The following is a 23,276-nucleotide window of genomic DNA, read 5'->3' as shown; positions in this document are numbered from 1 at the left end:
ATTTCCTCACTGAGTTTCTCTCAGCTAGGGTTAGGGGATTGTTGGTGCACTAATCCACACAGCTATGAAAAAATAAAGTCTGATCTCAATCTTTTTGAAACACTAACTTTAATATCTTGGGGTTGATTACCTACATAGTTGCAACTGACCAATTACTATTTATACTCAAGGCTTTAGAAAAGAAAATTAGTATTTTTCATATATTCTAATTAATATAAATTAAACTTGGTGGCATGAATTAATTTTTGCCTTTTCTTTTGCTATATATTAAATTGATAGTTATATACTGCCTTTTAAATGTTGATTGGTTAATCAAAAACACTTTTTTTATTAGGAGCTAGCTTATCAAAGATTTCAAACTTTCTCTTTTCAGAATACGTTTATGCTCTATATGATTGTAAATTTAATCAGTTGTGCATTAATATTTCACTGAATATGCCTTCATTTCTGCATGTGGCTTCTTTCATATTGTGAGTGAGATTTACAGAATGGCCTTGAAGGCATCATTTGACTGTTGCTGAGGGGATGTCGCCGAGAAAAATCTCTGAGGCAGAAGGGAGCAAGTTCAGCTGTCAATCAACATGTGATTCATGGGTTTTTCCTTTCTTTAGCTTAATTAGCTCAAAGTGTATTTCGATGATCTCACCACGCTTAACAAAAGAAAAAAAACACTATCAGGAGTTAAGGCAGTAATATTAGATAAGAACCAAAATAGAATAATAACATTTATAAACAGGGCTTGCTAATTTTATGAGCAAATCTAACTCAGGCCTACGATGAAAAAAATTATCTCCTAAAATAAAAGTTAATACGAAGTAGACGTGACCTGCAATTATTTGGAAATTTATAATGATTTATGACAGAAAAGTGATTTCTTTCAATTAAATACAATAGTTTTCTACAGACAAAATATAGACAGGGCGGATGAATACAAACAAGGTAATACATTATTAACTTTGTTTGATTTTAAATTCCAATTGTCTCCTGTTCAATGTTGGGAATGTGATTTAGTAATTTTTTGAAGATGGAGATCATCTACTTTGGGGTGTGGCCTGGATTCAAACTATTAAAGTTCCAACAGTTTTCTGTTCTCAGAACCAGTAATCAGAGGAGACTCACCTGATTATAGCTTCCAGATTTATTGAGTTTTTCTTTTCTTTTCCAGACCCATTTCGATCCCGTGCAAAGACTTTCTCTAAGTGCTCTGCTGCCCAGCTTTTTCATTTACCTGCTTCTTTTTTTTTTTTAAGATGATTGCAGCCAGACTAGAACCTCTTCCGAGCATCCATCCTGCAGTAAGGTTAAAACTAAATCATTTTCCAAACATTACATTCAATCATAACTCTTTGGAGCCAATATTTTCCTCCCTAAAGAGGACAGCATTCAGCTACACAAAAGAACATGTTTTCTTGCATGTTGGTTAAAAAAATGCTTGTAAATGCTTGTCCTATGGTTTCATAAATTAGCACTACACATTATATTAAATCATTTTAGACCTGCATAACACAAGGCATATTCTCACTGTCCAGTTTCCATCAGCAGAAGGACATTGGCATAAATGCTTAAAATAGACAAAAAACCCATATGGCCATTATCACAGAGGCTGCAGTCGGGCATAAACTCAAAGAGTAGAAATGAGTTGTTAATTTTTATCCATAGAGTACAAACTCATACCACAGCTTAATTACACTGAAATCTTCTAAACCAAGGAGGCTTTTATTATAAAATATATTTTTAATTATGAAATATGTTTATTAGATGCATTGAGTGATCTTGTTTATGTAATCAACACGCTGGTTTTGTAAATCTGTCCTTTAAACACCAAATCAGTCAAAACTCTCAAAAGCAAGTTTCTTAAAGCAGTATTAAAGGTGTAGTGGAGGATTTTCACATATTTTTGAAAACACCGGCCGCTTTATAAAAGTGGGGAGGGCAGGAAAGGGAACACCTATTAAACACATGCGAGAGCATTCACAAGCCCATTTCTCCTCGTGCATGCTCTGTTTAAAAGTTGCTATTTGGAACACTCATAAAAGCTCACTTTCCAAAAGAAGATTTGCAATTTTTCCACTATGTCAAACTCATATTCGGTGAGCGAAAATGGGGACGAGCACGTAGGACGGCCTTACGTTAACATATCACCAGAATGATTGATAATTCCGAGGACCACTGCTATTAATGATCCACCCGGAAATAAAACATCCGCCACTATAACTTTAAAGAAGTTTCCATTTTGGTCGATTTGCTAACTTTAGCAAAATAATGTCATATTATGTTAAAAAAAAGAAACATTTAACTTTGGTTTTGTGACGTTTTCCTGCACTGCCCCCCACCATCACCTCACCCGACTCATCAGCAACTGATGTGCTGACTAGTTTAGACCCTTGAAACATATACATATAGTGTTATGTTTTATAATACCATAGTAAACACGAGTAGATCGCCAGAAGTTCCGCATCGCCTGAATATCAACCCTGCACAATTTGCTCAAATAGTCTCTCAGGGAAACGTAGTTGCATCAAATTCTGTCAAATCAAATGAGGAAAGGTTGAAGTGACATATACCAAAAAGCAGTCTGCACATTCGTAGTTGTTTTGTATGGCAGGGATACTGCCAACTTCCTGAAAGTTGCTGCCAGAGAAAGCGTTTAGACCCCCTCGGGCTACAACAGAGGTGTCATTCAACTAGTTGTAAGTCGACATGTAATAGCAAAAGTTCTGAAAATATTTCATGAAAGTTGAAAAGTTATTTAGTGTTGATTAAATTGTATGTCAGAAATTCAGTGGGATCAAAAGGCATGAAAGTTGGCTTAGCATGTCTCATTCAGTGACCTTTTTTTCTTTTAAAGTGACACAAATCTATTTAGGTTCAAATGAATGAGTATACGACCCTCTGGCAAAAGGTTCAGTAGCATTAAATGCAGGATGAACGGATTTTACTACAGATTAATATCCCACATCCTAACACTGCTAAGGTTTAAATAATTCCCCCTTTACATATAAGGAAATTTTACCTGGACACTGATCAATAGTGCAACTGGACTATCTAAACTATCATATAGTCCAATTAAACTGTTACCATACCTGTTGCTTACACTATTCATATCATCTTATTTTCCATGTGTTTACTTGGTACTTAATTCCTGATTTTCTGAGATTTATCAAATACATTGTCGCTCTCTTCTAAAGGGCCAGCATATCGAGAGTGGTGGTGTATAGTGCAAATAGTTATGAAATTTGCTAAATAAATCCAAAAAGTTGTATGACTTAAAGAAAAATAAAATTAAGCAGGAAAAACAAAAAGCAAGACCAGTTTTTTACTTTTAAACACCTTGGCATTATTTAGAAATCTCAGGCGAGATAAGGCTTAAAGCTTTCCCTGTGCTGGGTGATAAGCCACATGTGATCATGTTCCTTGTTTCCATGGACACATTAGAGAACTTCCCCAGCTGGTTTCAACTACTTGAAGTGTTAAAGGCAAATAGCAAGTGAAAGATTTGGTCATAACCAGGGTGAAAGCAAAAGTGACTTTTCAAGTCCAGCACTCAGACAGGACAGGGTTCTCAGGGGTCACGGGAAACGATATTAGCCCATGAGGGATGTTGTTTTGATTTTCTCCTATTACGTCTATTTTTCTATCATCGTATAATGTCATTCTTTATTTGAAGTTTGCTCCCTTCTCAGCATATGCACTTTATTAATAGAGGTTTCAGAATAAAGTGGTGTATTAATTAATTCAAGTACCCTCATAATACCCCATAGGCTACATTAAAGTTGACCTTTATACAAAGCAATGCTGATCACATCAGCCCCTGTGAAACCAACATATCATTAGAAATGTATTCTCATGCATCCCTCAAGTTATGCTAATTTGATATCGTTTCTAAATTAATTACCAAGCCCAGCCTTTGACTTTGCCAGCTTAGTATTGTGCAGCGTGTTGGGATTTCAGAATAAACTCTGAAATAAGCTGCAGCTAAAGAAGAACATAAATGAGTACGGATTACGATATTATGTGTAGAAAATGCAGGCTATATCAGGCGAGTTACTGTGTAATTATGAATATAATTACCAGGTGAAGAAGATAATTAATTCTCTATAGAACTTTGCACAATTAACAAATTCAGGCAATTAGGGAAATAGGGGAAAAAAAACTTAACAATTAAACTTTTAATTCAAACATTTGTGCACATAAAGTAGAATTTTACTGACAGTTCAATTTCCATAGGGATGAAAAAGTCTCTTCTTTTATCCATGATTCTTGCGCCCTCTTCAGGTAGACAGAGGAACTGAAGAAGAATTTACTGTTGTTTTCTTACATCTTACCTGGTTGTATTGGGTTAAGAATGTAAGGAGTAAACAGATGCAATAACAGATTGACACAGGAAAAAAAAAAATTATTTGCATTGTTTATCGATTAGGTAATGAAATAAAGTTTGCACGCCCCAAAATAGGTTGAAATTGATGTTTGTGTTGCTTACAGTTGCCTGCATAAATCTTTCTTTGTGAAAACATCAAAGCAAGTTTAAAATGTATATTTTTTAATCACTAGCAAATTGGATAGTTTGAATATTTTTTCCAATTCACTGCCAACTGCATCTAGTGAAAGTTTTAATATTTTTCATCCAGTAAATGTCAAGTTTTTACAATCACAATTTAAGATTTGAACAACACCTCATTCTAGTTTGCAAAGACATACTGAAACAGAAATTTTCTTCGCAGTAAAAAAAAAAAAAATACTGCCAAAAATAGCTGTTAATAAACTGTCATTCATGATATTAAATGTCAGAGAAAATGTTTCTTTATAGAACTTAAAAAAAGGAAAAAGCGTTACCAGTGGACAAAATTGAAAAACCTATAATGGTTAAGCCTAATGTTTTCTAACCAATGCCAATGTTTAGACTCCTGGATAGATGTCGAAACATCTTCAGAAAAACTGAGCAGAAGTCTGGTTTCCTCAGATTTAAGTCTGTTTTGTCGTTATCTCTTTTTTGTTCGATTAATCTATTGAAAATCGGATAGCGAAAGGTTGCTTAAAGAAATTAAACCATGTAAAACTAAAACTTTTCCGCTTGAGGACTTCTTGATAGAGCATATTGACGGACTTGCTATTAGTATTTAATACCCTGTTCAATTACCTGTGCAATAATCCTGTTAAATAAGAGACTTCAGTTTTTATAGTTATCTCACTACCTCACTGTTATTCCTTACCTGATACCACTTTAATATATAAGGCCATCCATATGTGTATAAATCACCTTAAATATATGTAAGTCACAGTAAATCTCTGACCTATTTCTTTCTTTTTTTCTCTCTCTCTTCCCAATCCTCTGTATATGTTTATATATGTGTATATATGTGGACGCAGTGTATATACCCCAGGCACCTTTTCCTCCTTTTGGCACCTTATTTTCAATATTGAGCTGATGTGACAACTGTGAGATCAATAAAGTCTATCTTATCTTATCCTAGCTCACTAAAATTTCGTTTCATCTTAAATGCAAAATGTTTATTTATTTTTTGTCGGTATAATTACCGCTGTTGGTCACTCTGTCAGCTAAAGGCATGTTTTAAAGTCTCTATACTGCAGTAGATTTAACGTTGAATGGATTACTAAATTTTTTGAAGATTATTCACGATTAATTGAAATATTTCTTTCAGTCCTAGTTCAGTTCCTTTTCTGTGAGATTAAGACAAAACAGAGATATTATTTGATCAGAATGTGAGCGTCTATTTCTCAGTCAATTTGGTCTGTGCTCTGTCTAACAGCTGTCAGAAAATCAACTTTACTTATATAGAATGATATGATAGGATTGAAAAAATCTGTATGGGATACTTTTTCCATGTAATTCGTATGTTATAATTATGTTATTTTCTTTGAAATGACTGTGTAGTACGCTCTTTAAAAAATGCAGGCTGACTCCTGTCCAGTAGGTGGTGCTGTTAACGGATTACAGATTGTGACGTGCGCAGCTGACACGAAGAAGCCAATCAAGCCTTTCCAGTCTGGCCCGAATGTGTCTCCAAATGAGCACAAAATGTGATGTTATTCAGTGTCAGTGCGGTGTCTACATTTGACCGTTGATACCTGCATGTCATGGCGGAATATCCGCCCCTACCGGACCAAAACATACCGACCAAAACAGACTGTTACCGTTTCAGCTGTTCGTGTTGTTATTGGAGCTAGCATTAGCCTTGGATAAATTAGCTAACGCTGCTGTTATTTTATACTTCAACATCATTGATTCATCCCTGCAAGTCAGAAAGCCGCTAAACAAGGTAACTACGTTGCACTAATGAGCAATAACCAGTTAATATCAAGGTTATAATATTTTAATTGTCTCAGCCGTCTGTATTCGTTTTTCTTAAAATAAATAATAGGAAACTTGTGAGTTTAGGAAGAAACAGCTCAGGCAAAATGTTCTCTGTTTCTACGGTTAAGGTTAGCTAACGGAGTTAGCAGGCTAGCTGTTTGGAGATGTAGCAGCAGACAGTCAGTGAGCTGACCCTGGCTCAGCACAGCCCGTCTGTCCGAGTGAAAAGGTGGAAATCATGTCCTGCAAAGCCGCAACCAAGGACAAGAAGTCGAGCTTCAGCAAGAAGCTGTTCAGGCGAGGCTCGGTGCGCTCCGTGGGCAGCTTTATGAGCAGAGTCCTCAGGACGCTGACAGCCTTGTCACACTTTGGATCTGAGGTACAAATCGAGGATGACAAGGATGATGGGGGATTCTCCGCTTTCAAATCAGGGAATAAAGATGTCCCCATGGATGATGGGGACTTTGGTGGTTTCCTGTCCGGAGAGAGAGTTCCTGGGGTGTCAGGTCTGAAAAACCACGGTAACACCTGCTTTATGAATGCAATACTGCAGTGCCTGAGTAACACTGAACTCTTCGCTGAGTATCTGGTTTTGGAGCACTACAAAGGCGAGGAGTCGGAGGAAGATAAGCCCAAAACAAACGGCTTGCATCTGCAGAAGAAAGGTCCTCTGGGCAAAGGAGAGGTGACTGAGCAGCTGTCAGGACTTGTTCGGGCTTTGTGGACGTTTGAGTACACACCTCAGCATAGCAGGGACTTTAAGGTAAGAACCCAAACCTAATGAATGGGTATTAATGTGACTGTGCATTCACAGAGACACCTCAACATGTCTTTAATCTGTAATATATGCATCATAACTAGACCATGAAGACATTTAATCATACCATGTCCATCCATATGGAGCAATGGTGCTGGGATTAAAAAAAGTTCAATACCCACATTGTCATTCCATTGTGAGATCAATGGTGTTCAGTTAGTCTTATTATTATTACGTTAAATCCAGGCTTCTCTACAGTCCCCTTAGGTGTGAGTGTGTGTGTGAATGGTTGTTTGTCCTGTTTGCCTCATTCTTGCCCTCCTATGGACTGGCGACCTGTCCACGGTGTACCCCGCCTCTCGCCCAATGACTGCTGGAGATAGGCACCAGCACCCCTTGCGACCCCACTCGGGATAAGCGTGTTAGAAAATGGATGGATGGATGTTAAATCCATATGTTTTTCCTTTCTAATCAGTTATTTTAGTTCCTCCAACTCTTTATAACCTTTACTATCATGGGATCTTGGTACGGACTTCCATAATATAAGTAAATATCTACAGTCCAACTTTATGAAAAATCGATCGATTTTTTTTTAATAAAGATGCACCCATCAGGCTTTTTGGGCCAATGTTAAGTTTCATTTTTCCGTATGAGTCTGACTGATTACCTATATTTATGTCTAAAGAATATCAGGCATTTTGGGGTAATTGTACTAATTTTGTTAGTAGTTTCAAACTCAATTATGAAATCTGTTACAGTTTCCATCACTGATATTTAATAGAAGATGCATGCCAATGCTACTTTCTAACACTTGATTACATTTTCAGTAAATATTGCATTCCATGTAGTTTGTTGCATAGATTCATAGGAAGATAAGGAAATGTTGAGAATGGAACGGTATATATGCTGTTTGTATTTGATTTTATGCCAGCCGTATCATTTTACTTGATCGAATCAACCACCCCCCGTGAAAATATTGTCTGACATATATCGGCCCGTGGTGCAAAAAAGTTTGGGGACCGCTGCTTTAGAAGTTGGCTGATGTCACCACAACTTGACCAGTTTAAATAGACCTGCGTCCATCATTCTACTCTTAGACCTCCTCACCTATGAAGAGGCAGACAACCGTAGAGCTGTCAGAAGGTTTGCAGACGGCTGCTTGGATCGTTCATGCTGAAGTCTGCAGTGTAGAAGGTGAACAGAAGAGGTCTGAGTGCACTTCCCCATGCGGCCCCAGTACCAGCGTTTCAAAACACAGAGCCTTTTGTCCTTCTGTATTCTTGTTGGTCCAGTATCCACTGGGTCAGGTGTCGGTCCTCTCCTGATAGCTCCAGCTTGTCCTTCAGAAGTCCCAGGTCGTTCAGGGTTGGTGCACTGGTGCCACCTAGGAGGGTTGATTGTCTCTGGTGCAGCTCGTAAAATATTAAGTAGAGATTTGGAGAGTAACAACATGAGTAACATCTTTTAGTTTAGGAAAAAAAAAGGTGCTGGGATTGCTTTGTTTAGCGTCTGCTGAAAGCAGAGTGGATTGGAAGAGGGGGTTACCTATGCTGTCATTATGTTCACATCAATCCACTCCCACAGCAAATAATAGAGCCTCATGCTAAAAGCCAGCAGCCCAATGTCCTTACTAGAGAGCTGTGTTATTGAGCTTCAGGTTTTTTGGTGTCCTAAAACTGTTAGATGTGTCTCTACTTCAACACACCTGACACCAATATGAGCTCATTATTCCATCTCTACATTTGATTGATGTGTGTAGAGCAAGGGACACATTGAAAAGTTGCTGGACACCAACTAAAGATTTGAGTTTGAGACCACCAGGCCTATTAGCTCTTACCCTGTTCAGTGTTTCCCATCTATCATTCACAAACAAAGCCAAATCTCCCCCTTCCTCCTCGACTCCTCATCACAGTAAATAATAACAGTATGTTTGTGTATCTGAAGTTAGCCTAGTTAGCCGCGTCTCAGGATAATTAGCCTGCTCCCTCTGTAGCTTCTCTGAAGCCAGCAAAGCCGATTCATCTGCTTTGTTGGGAATGGGTCTTGCATTTCTCATTATGAACGACAGGATGACAGGTGTGTATCTCTCTGGTATTAAAACATCTAAAAATAAAAGCTCATCTTTAAAATTAGTTTTAGAAACTATGAAAAAATAAAAAAAATCTCTGGGCCCAGTTGGAGCTGCCTTAAACACGCTAACTCCTCAGGTAGAACCAGAAATATGTTTGCATTATATAATGTGACATTTCCACCACTATATAAGGATACAATAGAAAAACATCAAAATGTGTTACAAGTTAAAATGCAAAAAGGACATATCTGATCTGTCTGTATATGTTTGTTGATCTGGTTATATCATGATATAAATGGATCGTTTGTATCATGAGGTGCCCATACATGAATAAATGCACTAACTTGAATTGATTTATAAGCTTACATAATTAAGTTAGTCAGATTTCTATTTGCTGAATCATTACATTTTTTATTTATTTAAATTTTTTTGCAGAATGCTGTGTCGAAAAATGCTACACAATTTAAAGGGAACTCGCAGCACGATGCTCAAGAGTTTTTGCTCTGGCTGCTGGACAGAGTGCATGAGGACCTCAACACCAACAACCCAAACAGCAGGCCTCCCATTAAGGTGAATTTAAAAGCTACTAGAAGGATAATTGGCAGCAACAGGCCAAAAAAAACTTTTTACTCCAGATTTCTTAGCTTTTTTCAACATTATCTTTAATCATTTGATATTTAGTCTATTTTGCAAACCAACTTTTGCAGTAGTTTGACTAAATTATACTTGTCTGATCTTGTTCTTCTCCTTGATTTAAGAACTGAACAGATTTGAAAGCAGCATAGATTGCAAAACAGCTTATGAACCTGATGGTAATTGTAATTATATTCAGTTGGTTTAATAATTCTCTTATCCAACCAGCCTCCTATTGAAGAAGATGACCAGAGCATAGAGGGACCCTCTCCTCCCCTCTCTGCTGGCTCGTTTGTGCAAGAGCTGTTTCAGGCACAGTACAGGTTGGCTTAATTCCTTAAAAGTCTGACAACACTATTTCTTGATCACCTGAAGAGATTTCTGTCTTTCCCTACAGGTCTTCTCTTACTTGCCCGCATTGTCAAAAACAGAGCAACACCTTTGATCCCTTCCTCTGTATCTCCTTACCAATCCCCCTGCCACACACACGGTGAGTTCCCCTTTAAATATCTGTTATGGAACAGCAGGGAGGATCTAGTTTTTAGTGCTCGCTTGCAGGTCCCTGCATGTAAGCCCTAAAAATGGGTGTTTTCTAATCTCTCCATACGCATATATGTGTTTTGAGAAGCTTACCAGGGTGTGAAATGAAGATGAAGCGTGAGTGTGTGTGGTTAGAAAGCAAAGACAGGGAACCTGTTCAGGCTTGGAGTGCTTTGGGGCACACGCATCAAACAGGTCTGCTTCAGTTTTTACACAGATAAAAGCCACAAAAAGAAATGAGAAACAAATGACAATACCTGGAGCATGTTGTAATCTGCATGTTAACAGAAACATGTTTCCTTTTTATATATTTATATTTAAAAACATCTGAACTGAGAGCAAAGTGGAAACAAACCACACTTCTTGTTTGCACAAAACTGCCTCTTAAAGCTCATTCCAAATCTAATGTTATAAAGCAGCCACATGCATCTTTTCTCTTTAAGCTCAAAACTTTGCTATCAAGTATCCTGACATGTGCTAATTGGCAGTTTTCTGCCTTATTAGGAATTAAGACATGATTTAGCAAAGAAAAATGATTGGATAAGAGCAAATATCACAAAGAGAAATCCCAGACGGTTTATTTAAAATATAAATTGAGTGAAAAATAGAAAATATTCAAGGACTTGGCCATGCTACAGCTGCGATTCTTTAAAATGGCTGTTTGGCACATCTTCTCTTTTAGCTTATCATTAACTTAAACTGACATTATTCAGTTGTAATACTCAGGAAAGAATTTGTTGTCTGTGATTTTCAAGATTCCTTAGGGTATACATGTTAAAATTATGTAGATTTGTCTAAATTGCTCTGATTATTTTGCCATTTAAGGATTTCCTCTTTTTTTAAATTATTATTGTTATTTGTTCATCGCTTCTTTTTTTGTCCTTTTTGTTAGGCCCTTGTATGTGACAATGGTCTACCAGGGGAAGTACTCTCACTGCATGAGGATTGGAGTTGCTGTTCCTCTCAAAAGTACTGTCTATCGCCTCAGAGATGCTGTGTCACGTGAAACCAAGATCCCAATGGACCAGGTGCTATTCCTGTCTCTTTCAGGCCACTGACATAGAGAAGCTGTATTGCAGGAATAAGGCCTATTCAGCCTATTCAGTGTCTGAAACCCGCTCTGCCTCCTGTCATGCAGCCATGTGTAAATCAGACCTGTTTTTCCTGAAGCACCACTGCAGATTATTGTTAACAATGCTGAAAAATGAGCTTAAATTGAATGTGGATTACAGCAGAAGCATTTTGTCAGCTATATCAGTTGGTAAATTTGATTTTCCTTTCCTTTAGTTTATTCTGACCGAGATGTATTACGATGGCTTTCATCGCTCATTTTGTGATGATGACGACGATCTTGACATCATCCAGGAGAGCGATTCCATTTTTGCCTTCGAGACACCAGAGACCTTCAAGTTGGAAAACCTGCGCACAAAAAGAGGTATGCTTTTAAAAACTTTTCTATAGTTGTTTACACTCAGTGATACAGAAACATCAGAACATGCCTTTTTGTGTCACAGGAAGCCTGCTGGCAAACCTAAATCATAACAATTTGAAGTATGGGACAGAAATCAGCAGAACTCCATCCTTCATGCAGGGGGCGATGACTCCTCTAGGTGGATCGCCTAATAAAAACGTAGGACCAGAGAGAATTATTCTCCTGGTGTGTAACAGAGCCTGCACTGGCCACCAAGCAAAAAGGTACTGCTATGAAATGTATTATTTTATGCCTTTCTGTTTTAATCAAACATCTCATAAACCAATGTTATTTGATAATCACGGCAATGTATAATGTTTTCATCAGGTTCGGCTTGCCTTTTGTACTCTACATGGAGCGCACTGTGACTTGGGATGCTCTACAAAAAGAGATTCTGGAGAAAATGCGGCATCTTTTAAGGCCTGGGGTCTATATTCAGGTAGGAAGACTTTAAATTCCTGCCTAGATTTTGTATGTTTTGTTTGAACATTTTACTAGTGGTGGACTCTTTTATTACAGAAGTGAGTCTAACAAAAACTAAACTAATGAAAAGTGATTCTTTATTATTTAACAACAAGGTGACTGTTTGTGCAGGTTGGACCTTTCAGTCTCCGGGTGGTTGGCGTTGTTGGCATCACCTACCTCCTTCCTCAAGATGAGAGACCACTGTGTCACCCAACTGTTGAAAGGTGAGTTCTGATGTTTCATATACTTAGTTTGTTTTCGCATACAAACATATTGTTTATCAGGGGTAACCAATTAAAAATCAGCGAAGTCCAAATAAGGAAAATCAACAACCGAGAAAGGTCTGGAGACATTTTTAATTATAATCTATTACTTAAGAGAGAATTTAACACTGAAATAAAAGGAGGTGTTTATGCATCCATTTAATAAATTGACTTTTTAAATAAATAATAAAAGAAAATTTTTACATTTTAAAATGTAGTGTTTTCTTTTTTTTAAGTAGAGAACAACAATCTTTCAGTTTGGTATATAAACAATTTCCTGAGTCACCGTTTGTTATTTTTTTTCTTTATTTTTTTATGGCTTAATGAGAGCAGTGGGCTTTAGGCTGCCCTTCAAGGCTTTAAACCTGGGTTTGATTGGTGACAAAGCCATTCTTAAGCACATATCAAGGTGCTCATTTTGAGCCTGGATGGATATATATTTTTGATAATGTTCATGGTGGAGAATCCTGCTTCACAGCAATAGGTTGAGCCAAACATAGTTCAACGCAGTTCTTCCAGCAGTCCACTTTTTCTCATCGTTCTCTATTCTCCTTCTTTCCCATCGCCGAAATAAAGCTTCCAAAAAAAAATACATAAAAACTGAAGGTATATAAAAAAAAAATTAAACTACAATAATATTTTTTCACAACTGTAATTTCAGGAATTTTTGAATTAGATGAGATGTTAGGGTTTGACTATTTTACCCATATGTTTCACATTCTGTGGCCTAAATCTGATAAAAAGATGTGATTTTTATGAAGATTGTAAAAAAAACTAAAACACTTGGAGATGGAATTATCATTAAAACATAAAAAGAAATTAATTTGTAAATAATATCCTTTTTATATCTTTACCTTCTGTTCATGTGCTACTCAATTTACCTTTTGATTCAGGTATGTTTTTACATGAACGTTGAGTTAAGTTTCATCTGCTAATCCACTGCATTAATGAAAGCAGAAATACATCAAATAAAAGTGTAACCAATATAGTTTCTTGCTGGCCTTGCTGGATAAAGTAATCCATAATGTGTTGCTGTTTTTATGCCTATTGATCTTTTAATAACAAACAATAGGACCAAATAAATGGACTGTATTGGTTATGCTTATAGAAATCAGGTACTAGTTATGTTGTCTCATTACTGTCTGTTTTTACAATTAATTTTGGATCAGAGTTGAGATTTAACCAATTTTACAAACTTTTTCCCCATACTTTATTAAAATATTGAACTACAGTTAGAATTAAATTGAAAAGCTATTATTTAGTTAGCACATAATGGTGTTTACACAGTTAAGGGTAGGAAGCAGAAAGTGATGTGAACGGTAATTTGTTGGTTTAAAATGGATGTATGAATTTGTGAAGGATCTTTTAAGTAATTCTCTGTTCTTTTTATCGCAGAGCATACAAGTCATGTGGACAAGGTGGACCCCCTCATGTGAAGATTGTGGTTGAGTGGGACAAAGAAACCAAGGACTAGTGAGTTAAACCTACACTATGGAAATGAGAAAGTGGTTGCTGTCTACTAAAATACAATGAAAAAGTTTAGAAATGAAAATATGTCATTATTTAAACACACTTTCTACAAGAACCTTCAGTCAAAGCTTGTTTGTAAAGTTTGATTATTTATCCTTTTTTTGTGTCTTTTCCATCTCTAAGGTGCTAAATAATTTGCCATTGTTGCAATTTTTTTCTAACATTTTTTCACCTCATGGTGAAGAGTTTATCAAGATATTTTCAACAATTAAGTAAAGGTGTGGAGACCTAATCTGACAACTTCGATCAACATTTCAATCAATATTTTCCCCTTAAGCAACCTCAAAGTAATTGTGTAATATATTCAGGACAGTGTCTGTTTTAAACTCCTAAATATTTCTATTTTAATATTTATTGCTTTTTATAAGTGTCTGATTTAGGGACAAAAAAACAGATTTTTCTCTAAACAGATGTTCTTTTTTAAAATGTTCTCGTTTCCCTGGAACAGATTTCTTTGCTTGACATTGTTGTTGTTAAATTAGGTTCTGAAAGTATTCTCTGACCTGTTTTTTTGCGAACTTTGAAGAACTGATTATAATTGACATAATTACTACCACAGTTTTGGTGTTAACATGTACTGCACTTCTGTATAAAAACCCATTGACCAAAACAATAAGGTACTCAGAGAGCACCAAGGACTCATTTCTATCTGTCCTCTCATGCTGCATGAACTGTTCTTGGTTTTCCACAGTCTGTTTGGTCATACAGAGGAAGAATATATTCCAGATGCTGAGAGTGTCTACATGCACAGACAGCAGCATCATCAGCCCCAGGCCTGCACCCTCGCTCAGTGCTTTCAGCTCTACACTAAGGAGGAGCAGGTACAAACTAGGATTCTCTTGTTACTGTTGCTTACTTTTACTCGTTTGCATGGATCTTCATGCTAGCTGCTTCCTTTCTGCGTTGCAGCAAGCCCACTCTAATTGTATTACTAGGATCTAATAGGCTGAAGTTAGAAAATCAGTCTTATTCCTGTTTAATATAATGTAACCAAACTTTAAAATTGTGTTTTGATCAAATTGCTATTATATTGTAAATGCAATTATCTGTCCAGCCCTAGTATAAACCAGCTGTCAGAGAGAATTTTCCTGCAGTAGTTAGTCATTAATACTATACATCCTACATCTGCCCTGGCAAAACCAGTTAATGAAAAAAAGATTGAGGGGAAAAACAGCTTTTCTTGGGTAAAGTTGAACATTTTCTGTATGCAGCTACTAATGCTATGTATCAAACAAAAAATAGCTTTTTCCTTCATTGTGGATTAACTTGCCTTGAAGTGCTTTTTCTGCAAAAGCAGTAGAGAAAATGGTCGTAGTATGTGTGCCTGTTTGTGTGTTCAGCTTTTCAGCTTGCCTTAAAAGCAGTGGTTGAAACATTTCTTTGGCTCTGTGTGTTTGTGTGTATTTTAGCTGGCTCCAGACGATGCTTGGCGCTGTCCCCACTGCAAGCAGCTGCAGCAGGGTCGGATTAAGCTCAGCTTGTGGACGCTACCAGATGTGCTCATACTGCACCTCAAGAGGTTTAGACAGGTATTTCCTCCGAACAGGTCACTGAGTTAAGGCAGCATGATCTAGGGATCAAATAAGTACATCTTAATATCTTAGAAAATGATTAATTTATTCCAACAATTTAAGAAAAAAAACCTAATATTGATAAACCATGAATATGAAGTCATACAAATACAGTCTCTTCAGATTGAAGTTTTTTCAATACATTAATACTATGCAGTGTTGACACAAACAAAAAGAACACTCCTCATTTGATAGTTGTTTATCAGCATTGCTGAAGAACCCGGATGTTACTGCATGTATGCATTATTTCTGCAAAAGGAAGAACAACAAGAACAAGGAGGAACAACCAAGTATTTAAAACAGGAAATAGATCTCAGCTGCTACACTTACGGTTAATAGTAAAATGTTGAGTTAAGCTGACAGTTCTGCTCCAAATTCTGCTATTTTAGGATGAGCGGGCATGCAAAGGTGTTTCCTACAGAGATGATAATGTTAACATTGATTTTTTAAATTTATTTATTTGCATTAAATTGTGACTAACTGATGTAAAACCAAGAAAAAGTTTGAAAAATATCTCCAAAGTGAGCAGTGCTAAGAGACACAGCAAAATGTTGGGATGAGCGGAAGATGAGCTGTGGTGAGGATGAGGGAAACAGTGAGTTTAATATGAGTAAATGTCAAGTGTTTCGGTAACTGCAACCCACACTTGAAAGGGGTGGACCCATAACTTTAAGAGTAAGGGTGGATTTACTCAGACAGAGCAGTTGAGACTTTTTCCATTCTTTTTATTTCCCCCATTTTGTGGTCAGTCTTAACAAGAGTCAGGTAAAAACCTTAGGACAGAAAGACAGTTAGGATGGTTAGTGAACACATAATATTCAGGACACACAAACTATAAATGGAATCAAAATACTTGAACCAATCTAATCTCAAGACATGACAGCATTTTACAAAATGTCCCACAATATTGCACCTTGCCCAGACATTTAACTATAAATAGCATACAATACAACCCCATAAAGCACAACATGGATACAGATTTTCCAAATTTACAACACTGCAGCCATTTTCAAATCAAGGTGTACAAATCAAACGAGGAGGACTTCACTCAAATTAAACATACTAAATTAAACAGCAGTAGCGTTAAGATCCAATAAAAGTCATGTTTTTTATCGGCTGCCTTTTCAGTGTTATGACATGGGTTCTAAATTCTCTGCAGCTAGTTTTAGCAGGAGTCTCTTACACAACTTGCAAGAAATTAGCTGCTGCCTTCCTAGGTCTCATTTATGCCTCCGCCAGTGTCAGGCAAAGCACTTCAGGTGTGCACACTAATAGCCCCGCCCTGAGCTGCCACCAATTAGCAGGTCAGTGATCAGAGAAGCTAAATTAAAATTCTGTGCCAACTAAATGACAATAAACCACTTACCTGAAACATGGCAAGCCATTATCTGCTTTTCTGTTCTCCATTTTTCATTTGCATGAAATAATAGCTGCATGAATCATGACAGCAGACAAGATAGAGGAGAGCAGGGGGTGGGGTTACAAATCTACTTGCTCTGGAGAGCAGAGTTTGGTGCTTTTACGATATGTTGTATGTCTCGTATATGTTGTTGTCAAAGTCTCCAGTAACAGAAAAAAGTCGCTAGATTTGGCGCTGAGCACTTTTTTCTAATAAAAGCTCTAGGGGAGTCTAAAAAGTCGTTAAATATAGCGACACAAGCACTAAGTTGGCAACACTACTCTTCCCGCAGTTTGTTTTCAAATGATTTGCTGCTGTTTGTTTGGACTTTTCTGCACATGCGCAGCAAATGGACTGATCCAATGTAAAGGACTCCAAAGGGGGGTCCCACCGAGACACACATAAGCATTCTGATGGCATTTTAACAAAATAATTTTTTTATCAAAAACATGATTAACGTGCTCAAATAAGTAGAAGCTGTAATTAAAAGGAGTTTTACAGGGCTCCGAGGAACTTGGGGCCCTAGGCAACTGCCTAGTTTTGCCTAAAGGTAAATCCGCCCCTGATTCTACACATAGTTGGGGTTGTTATTCAGTCTGATTCAGGAGAAGAAGGCTGTTTTGTGAGGGGGAAGGCTTTGATGTTTTTTTTTCTTTGTTTCAGAGTAAAAGTTGATTTGAGCGCATCAGGCTAGCAATTTAGTGTTTCCAGTTTCATTCTCTTCTGTCCATAATGAATGTGATCATAACTCTAATCTGCTTGATGTTGGTTGCATCGTTTTTCAGGAAGGAGACCGGAGGGTGAAGATGCAGAACATGGTGAGATTCCCACTGATGGGGATGGACATGGCTCCACATGTGGTGAAGAGAAGCCAGAGCAGCTGGAGTTTACCTTCTCATTGGTCGCCATGGAGACGGTCCTATGGGCTTGGAAGAAACCCTGATGACTACCTTTATGACCTGTATGCTGTGTGCAACCATCATGGCAATATGCACGGAGGCCACTACACTGGTAATGCACATTTTAATGCTTCACGCATTCTAGATTCGATGAAATGCTTGCTCAATTTTTAAATTGAACAATTTTATTCTTGGTTTGTTTTCGCAGCTTATTGCAAGAACTCTGTCGATGGTCAGTGGTACTGCTTTGATGACAGTGAGGTGACCCCAATTGCTGATGATGCTGTGTGTCAGCAGACAGCTTATATACTGTTTTATCAGAGGAGAACTGCGATTCCTTCCTGGTCTGCCAACAGCTCTGTTGCTGGTCAGTTTCTTTTCTATACTGTCTGGTTGCAAACAAGCTATAAAGAACTTACAGTTTCTGATTCTTTGTTTTACCAATTCCACATTCCTGTCCGAGTATACTTTTACTGCAAACTTAGGTTGCATTGTTTCGGTATGCATTTTATTGAATTTTGTTTTGTCAATGATTTTGCATTTGTGTCATTGTGTATTTACAAGTGCTCTCTTTTCAAGGGTTTAACTTTTAAACAGTAGTTGAAATCCCCGCTTTTGTTTTGCACAGGCTCTACCAGCTCGTCATTGTGTGACCACTGGATCAACAGGTTACCTGGAAGCAGACCAGCCAGTTTGGCCTCTGGAGCTTCATCCAGACGGACATCCCTGGCTTCACTTGCTGAGTCAGAGTTTCTTCCAGAACGTAATGAGGATGATGGTGAGGATAAACTTTCATTCGCATTGAATTTTCATGGTTCTTTTATTTATGTCAACTTTGCTTCTCTGACTAGAATTTTAGATCTTAATTTGTCATAGAACACAATAGTCCAAGTTCAAACCAAGGGTTTCCATTAAGACAATTATACTAAATTTCTGGAGCACAAATACTAAACGAAGTTAAGGTTAACATAGGCTGGCTTTTTTCTGAGGTAATAAAAAGTGTTTGCATAAATACCAAAAGCTAATTTGAAAGGATTCAAAGTCAGCAAGGTGAATGTTGTGGCAAATCAAAGCCTCTGAGCTTTTATAACATATCAGTCTGCTTGACAGAACCTGAGCTTTTCTGCAAAGAAATCTTCTGATTGGTTGTAGATTAAAAATGCAGAATATACCAGATCATAATTGTCATTGCAGTATCCATGGATGCAATAATAAAACATCAAAGGGCTGTTTAGTAAAAATCTGGTCTGCTATGTTATTTCAAAGAACAACTCAGACTTGTGACAGGAATAAATCGGGTCTATTGGTTGGACTTTAACTGCTGGAGAAGAAATAAACGATACAGGACATGCAGGGATTGTCACAATCAGTTTGAATACATAAATAATAAATGGTTTCGTAATATTTTGCTGCTCCGGGCAGATTGTGTCGGTCTGAATAGGATTATTTTTTATAGGCCGTATTTATGTGAATGTAGCCAAAGATGCAGCTTTTAAAGAAAATGACATAGAGCAGGTGAATTTTTTTCCGATTAATTCACGCTTTTTCTGTAAAACCTTGATATTTGTGTTTTACAAATTGTCACAAAAACATAAATTAGTTCAGAAAAAAATTATTTAGCTTACTGTGTAATCTTTACCTCATTCATTTTGCTACAATTTGAATGTATTGCGTTAAAGTCTTGCATATCTAGAAGATGGATATACTTTGTACATTTAAATTAGAGGTAATTATCAAGTAAAGTCTTTATTATTAATATTAATCCACCTTTTGGTCTGGTGTTTAGACAGATACTTATAAGTATTCATATATGTTGTGTTTTTTTCCTTTATCCATAGAAGAATTTTAACGTTTTACTGTTTTTAGGAGGATTTTCTGTTCGTCCGTTCGTGAGAAGCATCCAGCGGCAGAGCTTGTCCTCGAGGTCATCTATTGCCAGCCCTTTGGCTTTCAGTGACAGCGGAATTAAGCCCTCTTGGTCTCTTTCTGCTAAGCTGCAAATGAGATCCAACTCACCCTCACGCTTCTCTCTAGACTCCCGTTGCTCCCCTCCTCTGGAGCGGATAGGAGAAGCAGTAGATGACAAGGTTTCCACGTCTTGTTTTGGCAGCCACAGTAGACATGAACGGTACTTTGGCAGCAGGACTCCTTTATCTATGATGGAAAGCGAGGACAACAACAAAAGGTTCCTAGACATGATGTACTGCAGGGCTCCTACCCCAGTGGAGAAGAAGAGCAACAAAAGCGACACAACTGAAAACAACAATGAGATCACAGCTGTAGACCAAAACATACAACCAACTCAAGCAACCCCCTCCAAAGAGCAGAAACGTAAAAGTAGCATCGGAGGGTTTACCTTGAAGTCTGAAAGCACAGGCTCCATCAAGGGTTCCAACAAAGCAGAGCAAGAGAAGACCTCCAAAAAACGTCTGTGCTCAATCAATAAGAACCCAATATCTGACATGTCTTCCAGTACGTCTACAAAAGGCAAGAAGCTGGGTAGCGCTAAAGAGAAGACTGAAAATATGAAGAAAAGCACCTCAACACCCTGTGGAACCCCCTCTAAAACAAAGAATCTGAATCAAACTCCTGAGGCAACCCCTCAACATAAACCTTACCTCCGCTCCACACCTCAGTCTTCAGCTTCACCCTCTCCTACTGCAAAGAAGAACTCCAGCGTAACTGAGAAAGGCTCCACAAGCAGCCGGAAACGACTGATTGAAAGGAGTTTTAGCAGAGACTCTATGAACACCAGCCCACTTGTCGACAGCCATCGAGTCAGCTGCGTGTCCCGATCTTCACTCTCCAAGAACGGGGATAGCAATCGGCTTGAGAGGAGGTCCGTGAGGAGTTCTAGCAGCAGTTCCTCCGTCACCAGCCTGCGCTCTCCCAGTGTATCTACCAGAGACCTGCAACGTAGCAGCAAAGGCGAGGAGAAAGGGTTGTCCTTTTTCAAAAGTGCGCTCCGACAGAGAGAAAGTCGCAGGTCTGCCGATTTAGGAAAAAGTGCCATCCTTTCCAAAAAGGCTTCAGAGAGGACATGCAAGCAGAACGGACCAACTAAGGACGGTGATGATCAAAAGACTGGAGATGCAGGGTCTTTGAAAACCTCGAAAGAAACTGTTGGAGGTGAGTCAAACTCAGAAAAGCAGGAGTCTTCCAAGCCCCCCAGCTCCCTAAGTCGCACTCTACTAGGAAAGTCCAAGTCTTCCACTTCTGTTGTAAGTAGCAAGTCTCGTACAGACGGGAAGAAGCCTCTAGAGAAGACGGCATCTTCCCGAAAGCTGTCATCAAGCATGCAATCTCCTGCACGAACAACACAGAGGCCTCAGTGATGCCTTGGTGATGGTAGTTATGATCAAAGATAAAATGCAGCTATTTTCTTTGTGCCTAGGTTTTCGTTAGCACCAGATGTATTTAAGACACCTTATTTGATGTTATGGTTTTGTAAATGTCATTAAATTAGTATTTCTATTTTATTCACCATTGAAACACATTTCATCATCCCCACATCTGGCATTATAGCAATCGCAAGATATGCTAACAGTATTGGTTTAAACAGTAGCATTACTGTTTGGTATTTTTTCAGCCTTTTTTTTAAGTGTTCTGTTGATATTATACAAGAAAACAAAACCATAACATCAGAATTAGCCTCTAGTACCAATGATTTTACCGATTTAAAAAAAACAGGTTTTAAAAAAAATTTAATTCCAAAATAATTCTAGCAAAAGTTCTAATTGTGCGAATTGTTTTGAGTGGAAACTTTCTCACTTTTTTTTTCTTTTTATGTACACATTTTTATAATAAAAAAAAGTCCTAAGTTTTTAAACTGAAAACAATGGGAGAAAATGTAAAAAAATATATATATATTCCTAAATATCAAACACTAATGTTCTTGGAAGCTTGGAATTGATGAGTTGGTAGAAACAAATTGGAATCAATAAGAAAATGCAAATAATAAATGGTTCTTTTACTAAAAAAGAATAAGGAAAATGTCGAATTTGCTTTACAGAGGTTTTACAAAATATAGCTGTTTTTCTAAAAGTAGTTTTTTGATATTGTTTTTTTAAATTAAGACATTTACTTTAAAAGAAGATGTGTTAGAATGGAACCATTAAAAATATCTACACATATAGAGACATAAAATAAACTGTACCTGCCCAGCCCCCACCCCTCTGTGAGCAAGATAAAAATGATCTTTAAGCGCCTTTTAATGCTGCACATGGAATAACAAAACTGCCTTTTGGCAAACTAGTCTTGTACTGTAAGCGTCACCTGTAGGAATGTTGTTCAATAGCACTTTGTATAGATAAAAACCTATGACAATTATTATGAAATAGATATTTTAGGGTGTTTTGTAAAGTAGAGCAAGCAGCTTTAGACTTGAAATGGTAAATGGATGCATTCATCTCAATGTTTCAGGGCGTCCTCCCTTCCTTTAATACACCTGGTGCTGTAACAGACCACTACTTCACTGGCACTAATGGGTTTTTTTTCTTTCTTTTGTTAAAAAAAGGTAAATCTTAAATAATAATAACTGTAACTACGGATTTTCAATGAGCTACAAAGCTGTTTGTGTTTATATCATAACCTTTGGTACCTCGTTGGAGATAATATCTGACGACATTTTGTCTTCTGAAGCCTGAAGCAGTGGATCAGTAATGAGCCATTTAATTAGCTGAAAAACTCAACGGATACTGTGGTTGTTGTTCACATGTGGACATGAATGCTGAACTTTCTCATCTGATTTACCATATAGGACGTGACAGTTTTACAATAAAAGTATTGTGATGTGCAGAGCTTTCTCTCTGCAGCAGCTCTCCCAAACCTCGCTTGTTTTAAGCTGTTAGTTTTATTATTGTAAAACTGTCCGATCTCCTGGCAATACTTGTGCATCTGATAAGAGCACATGCATCTTTATTTATTTTAAAGATTTAAATGTCTCCACAATATCAGAAATGAAATAACCTTTTTTTTTCTCATTCAGATTTGCAGTAATTCTCTTGTATTTGTCAAGTTTACGATGCTTCTTGGATTGTTTGAGAAAAACTCCGCCTGATTGAAGCGCACTGCCTTATTTACATGGTCCGTATGGGATATGTCTTTTATTGTGACATATGCCTGTGAATGTTTCTTTAACGGCTTTCATAGTTGCCCCTTAAAGTTTAAAAAGACATGTTAATTAATAATCTTAGGTCCGGTTTGCTTAGCCTCTATAACAAAATCTATGCTAATGAATGAAATCAATGACTTAAAGAAAATGTTGACCCAAATAAAAGGTCAATGAAACTTTTACTAACAGTGTTTTATGCCAATTAAATGAAGGCATTAAGCAGTGGCAGTGACTCGGGTAAAGGCTTGGAT

General features: G+C 37.4%; 1 protein-coding gene across 1 annotated transcript; it reads left to right on the top strand.

Moving 5' to 3' along the window:
• Positions 1-5,986: 5,986 nt before the first annotated feature.
• Positions 5,987-22,553, top strand: LOC107083097 (ubiquitin carboxyl-terminal hydrolase 31-like). The gene is made up of 16 exons (XM_015372072.1): positions 5,987-7,076; positions 9,577-9,711; positions 10,003-10,097; positions 10,172-10,264; positions 11,207-11,342; positions 11,602-11,749; positions 11,829-12,009; positions 12,113-12,224; positions 12,380-12,474; positions 13,909-13,986; positions 14,735-14,864; positions 15,453-15,572; positions 17,799-18,024; positions 18,121-18,279; positions 18,541-18,690; positions 19,779-22,553. Exons 1-16 carry the CDS (start codon positions 6,552-6,554, stop codon positions 21,245-21,247), a joined length of 3,852 nt encoding a protein of 1,283 aa, XP_015227558.1. The 5' UTR covers positions 5,987-6,551; the 3' UTR covers positions 21,248-22,553.
• Positions 22,554-23,276: the final 723 nt, after the last annotated feature.

This window comes from Cyprinodon variegatus, unplaced genomic scaffold (genome assembly GCF_000732505.1).
Source record: "Cyprinodon variegatus isolate N-32 unplaced genomic scaffold, C_variegatus-1.0 Scaffold68, whole genome shotgun sequence".
NCBI classification, from domain to species: domain Eukaryota; kingdom Metazoa; phylum Chordata; class Actinopteri; order Cyprinodontiformes; family Cyprinodontidae; genus Cyprinodon; species Cyprinodon variegatus.
The sequence above is the reverse complement of the archived record's forward strand: the minus strand, read 5'-3'. Positions and strand labels throughout refer to the sequence as shown.

Bases quoted from the DNA above. Each gene is read 5' to 3' on its own strand.
- LOC107083097 (XM_015372072.1), top strand. From the start codon at position 6,552: ATGTCCTGCAAAGCCGCAACCAAGGACAAGAAGTCGAGCTTCAGCAAG. The intron at 9,712-10,002 runs GTGAATTTAAAA...TTATCCAACCAG, and splicing joins ACAGCAGGCCTCCCATTAAG to CCTCCTATTGAAGAAGATGA. The intron at 18,280-18,540 runs GTCAGTTTCTTT...TGTTTTGCACAG, and splicing joins TGCCAACAGCTCTGTTGCTG to GCTCTACCAGCTCGTCATTG.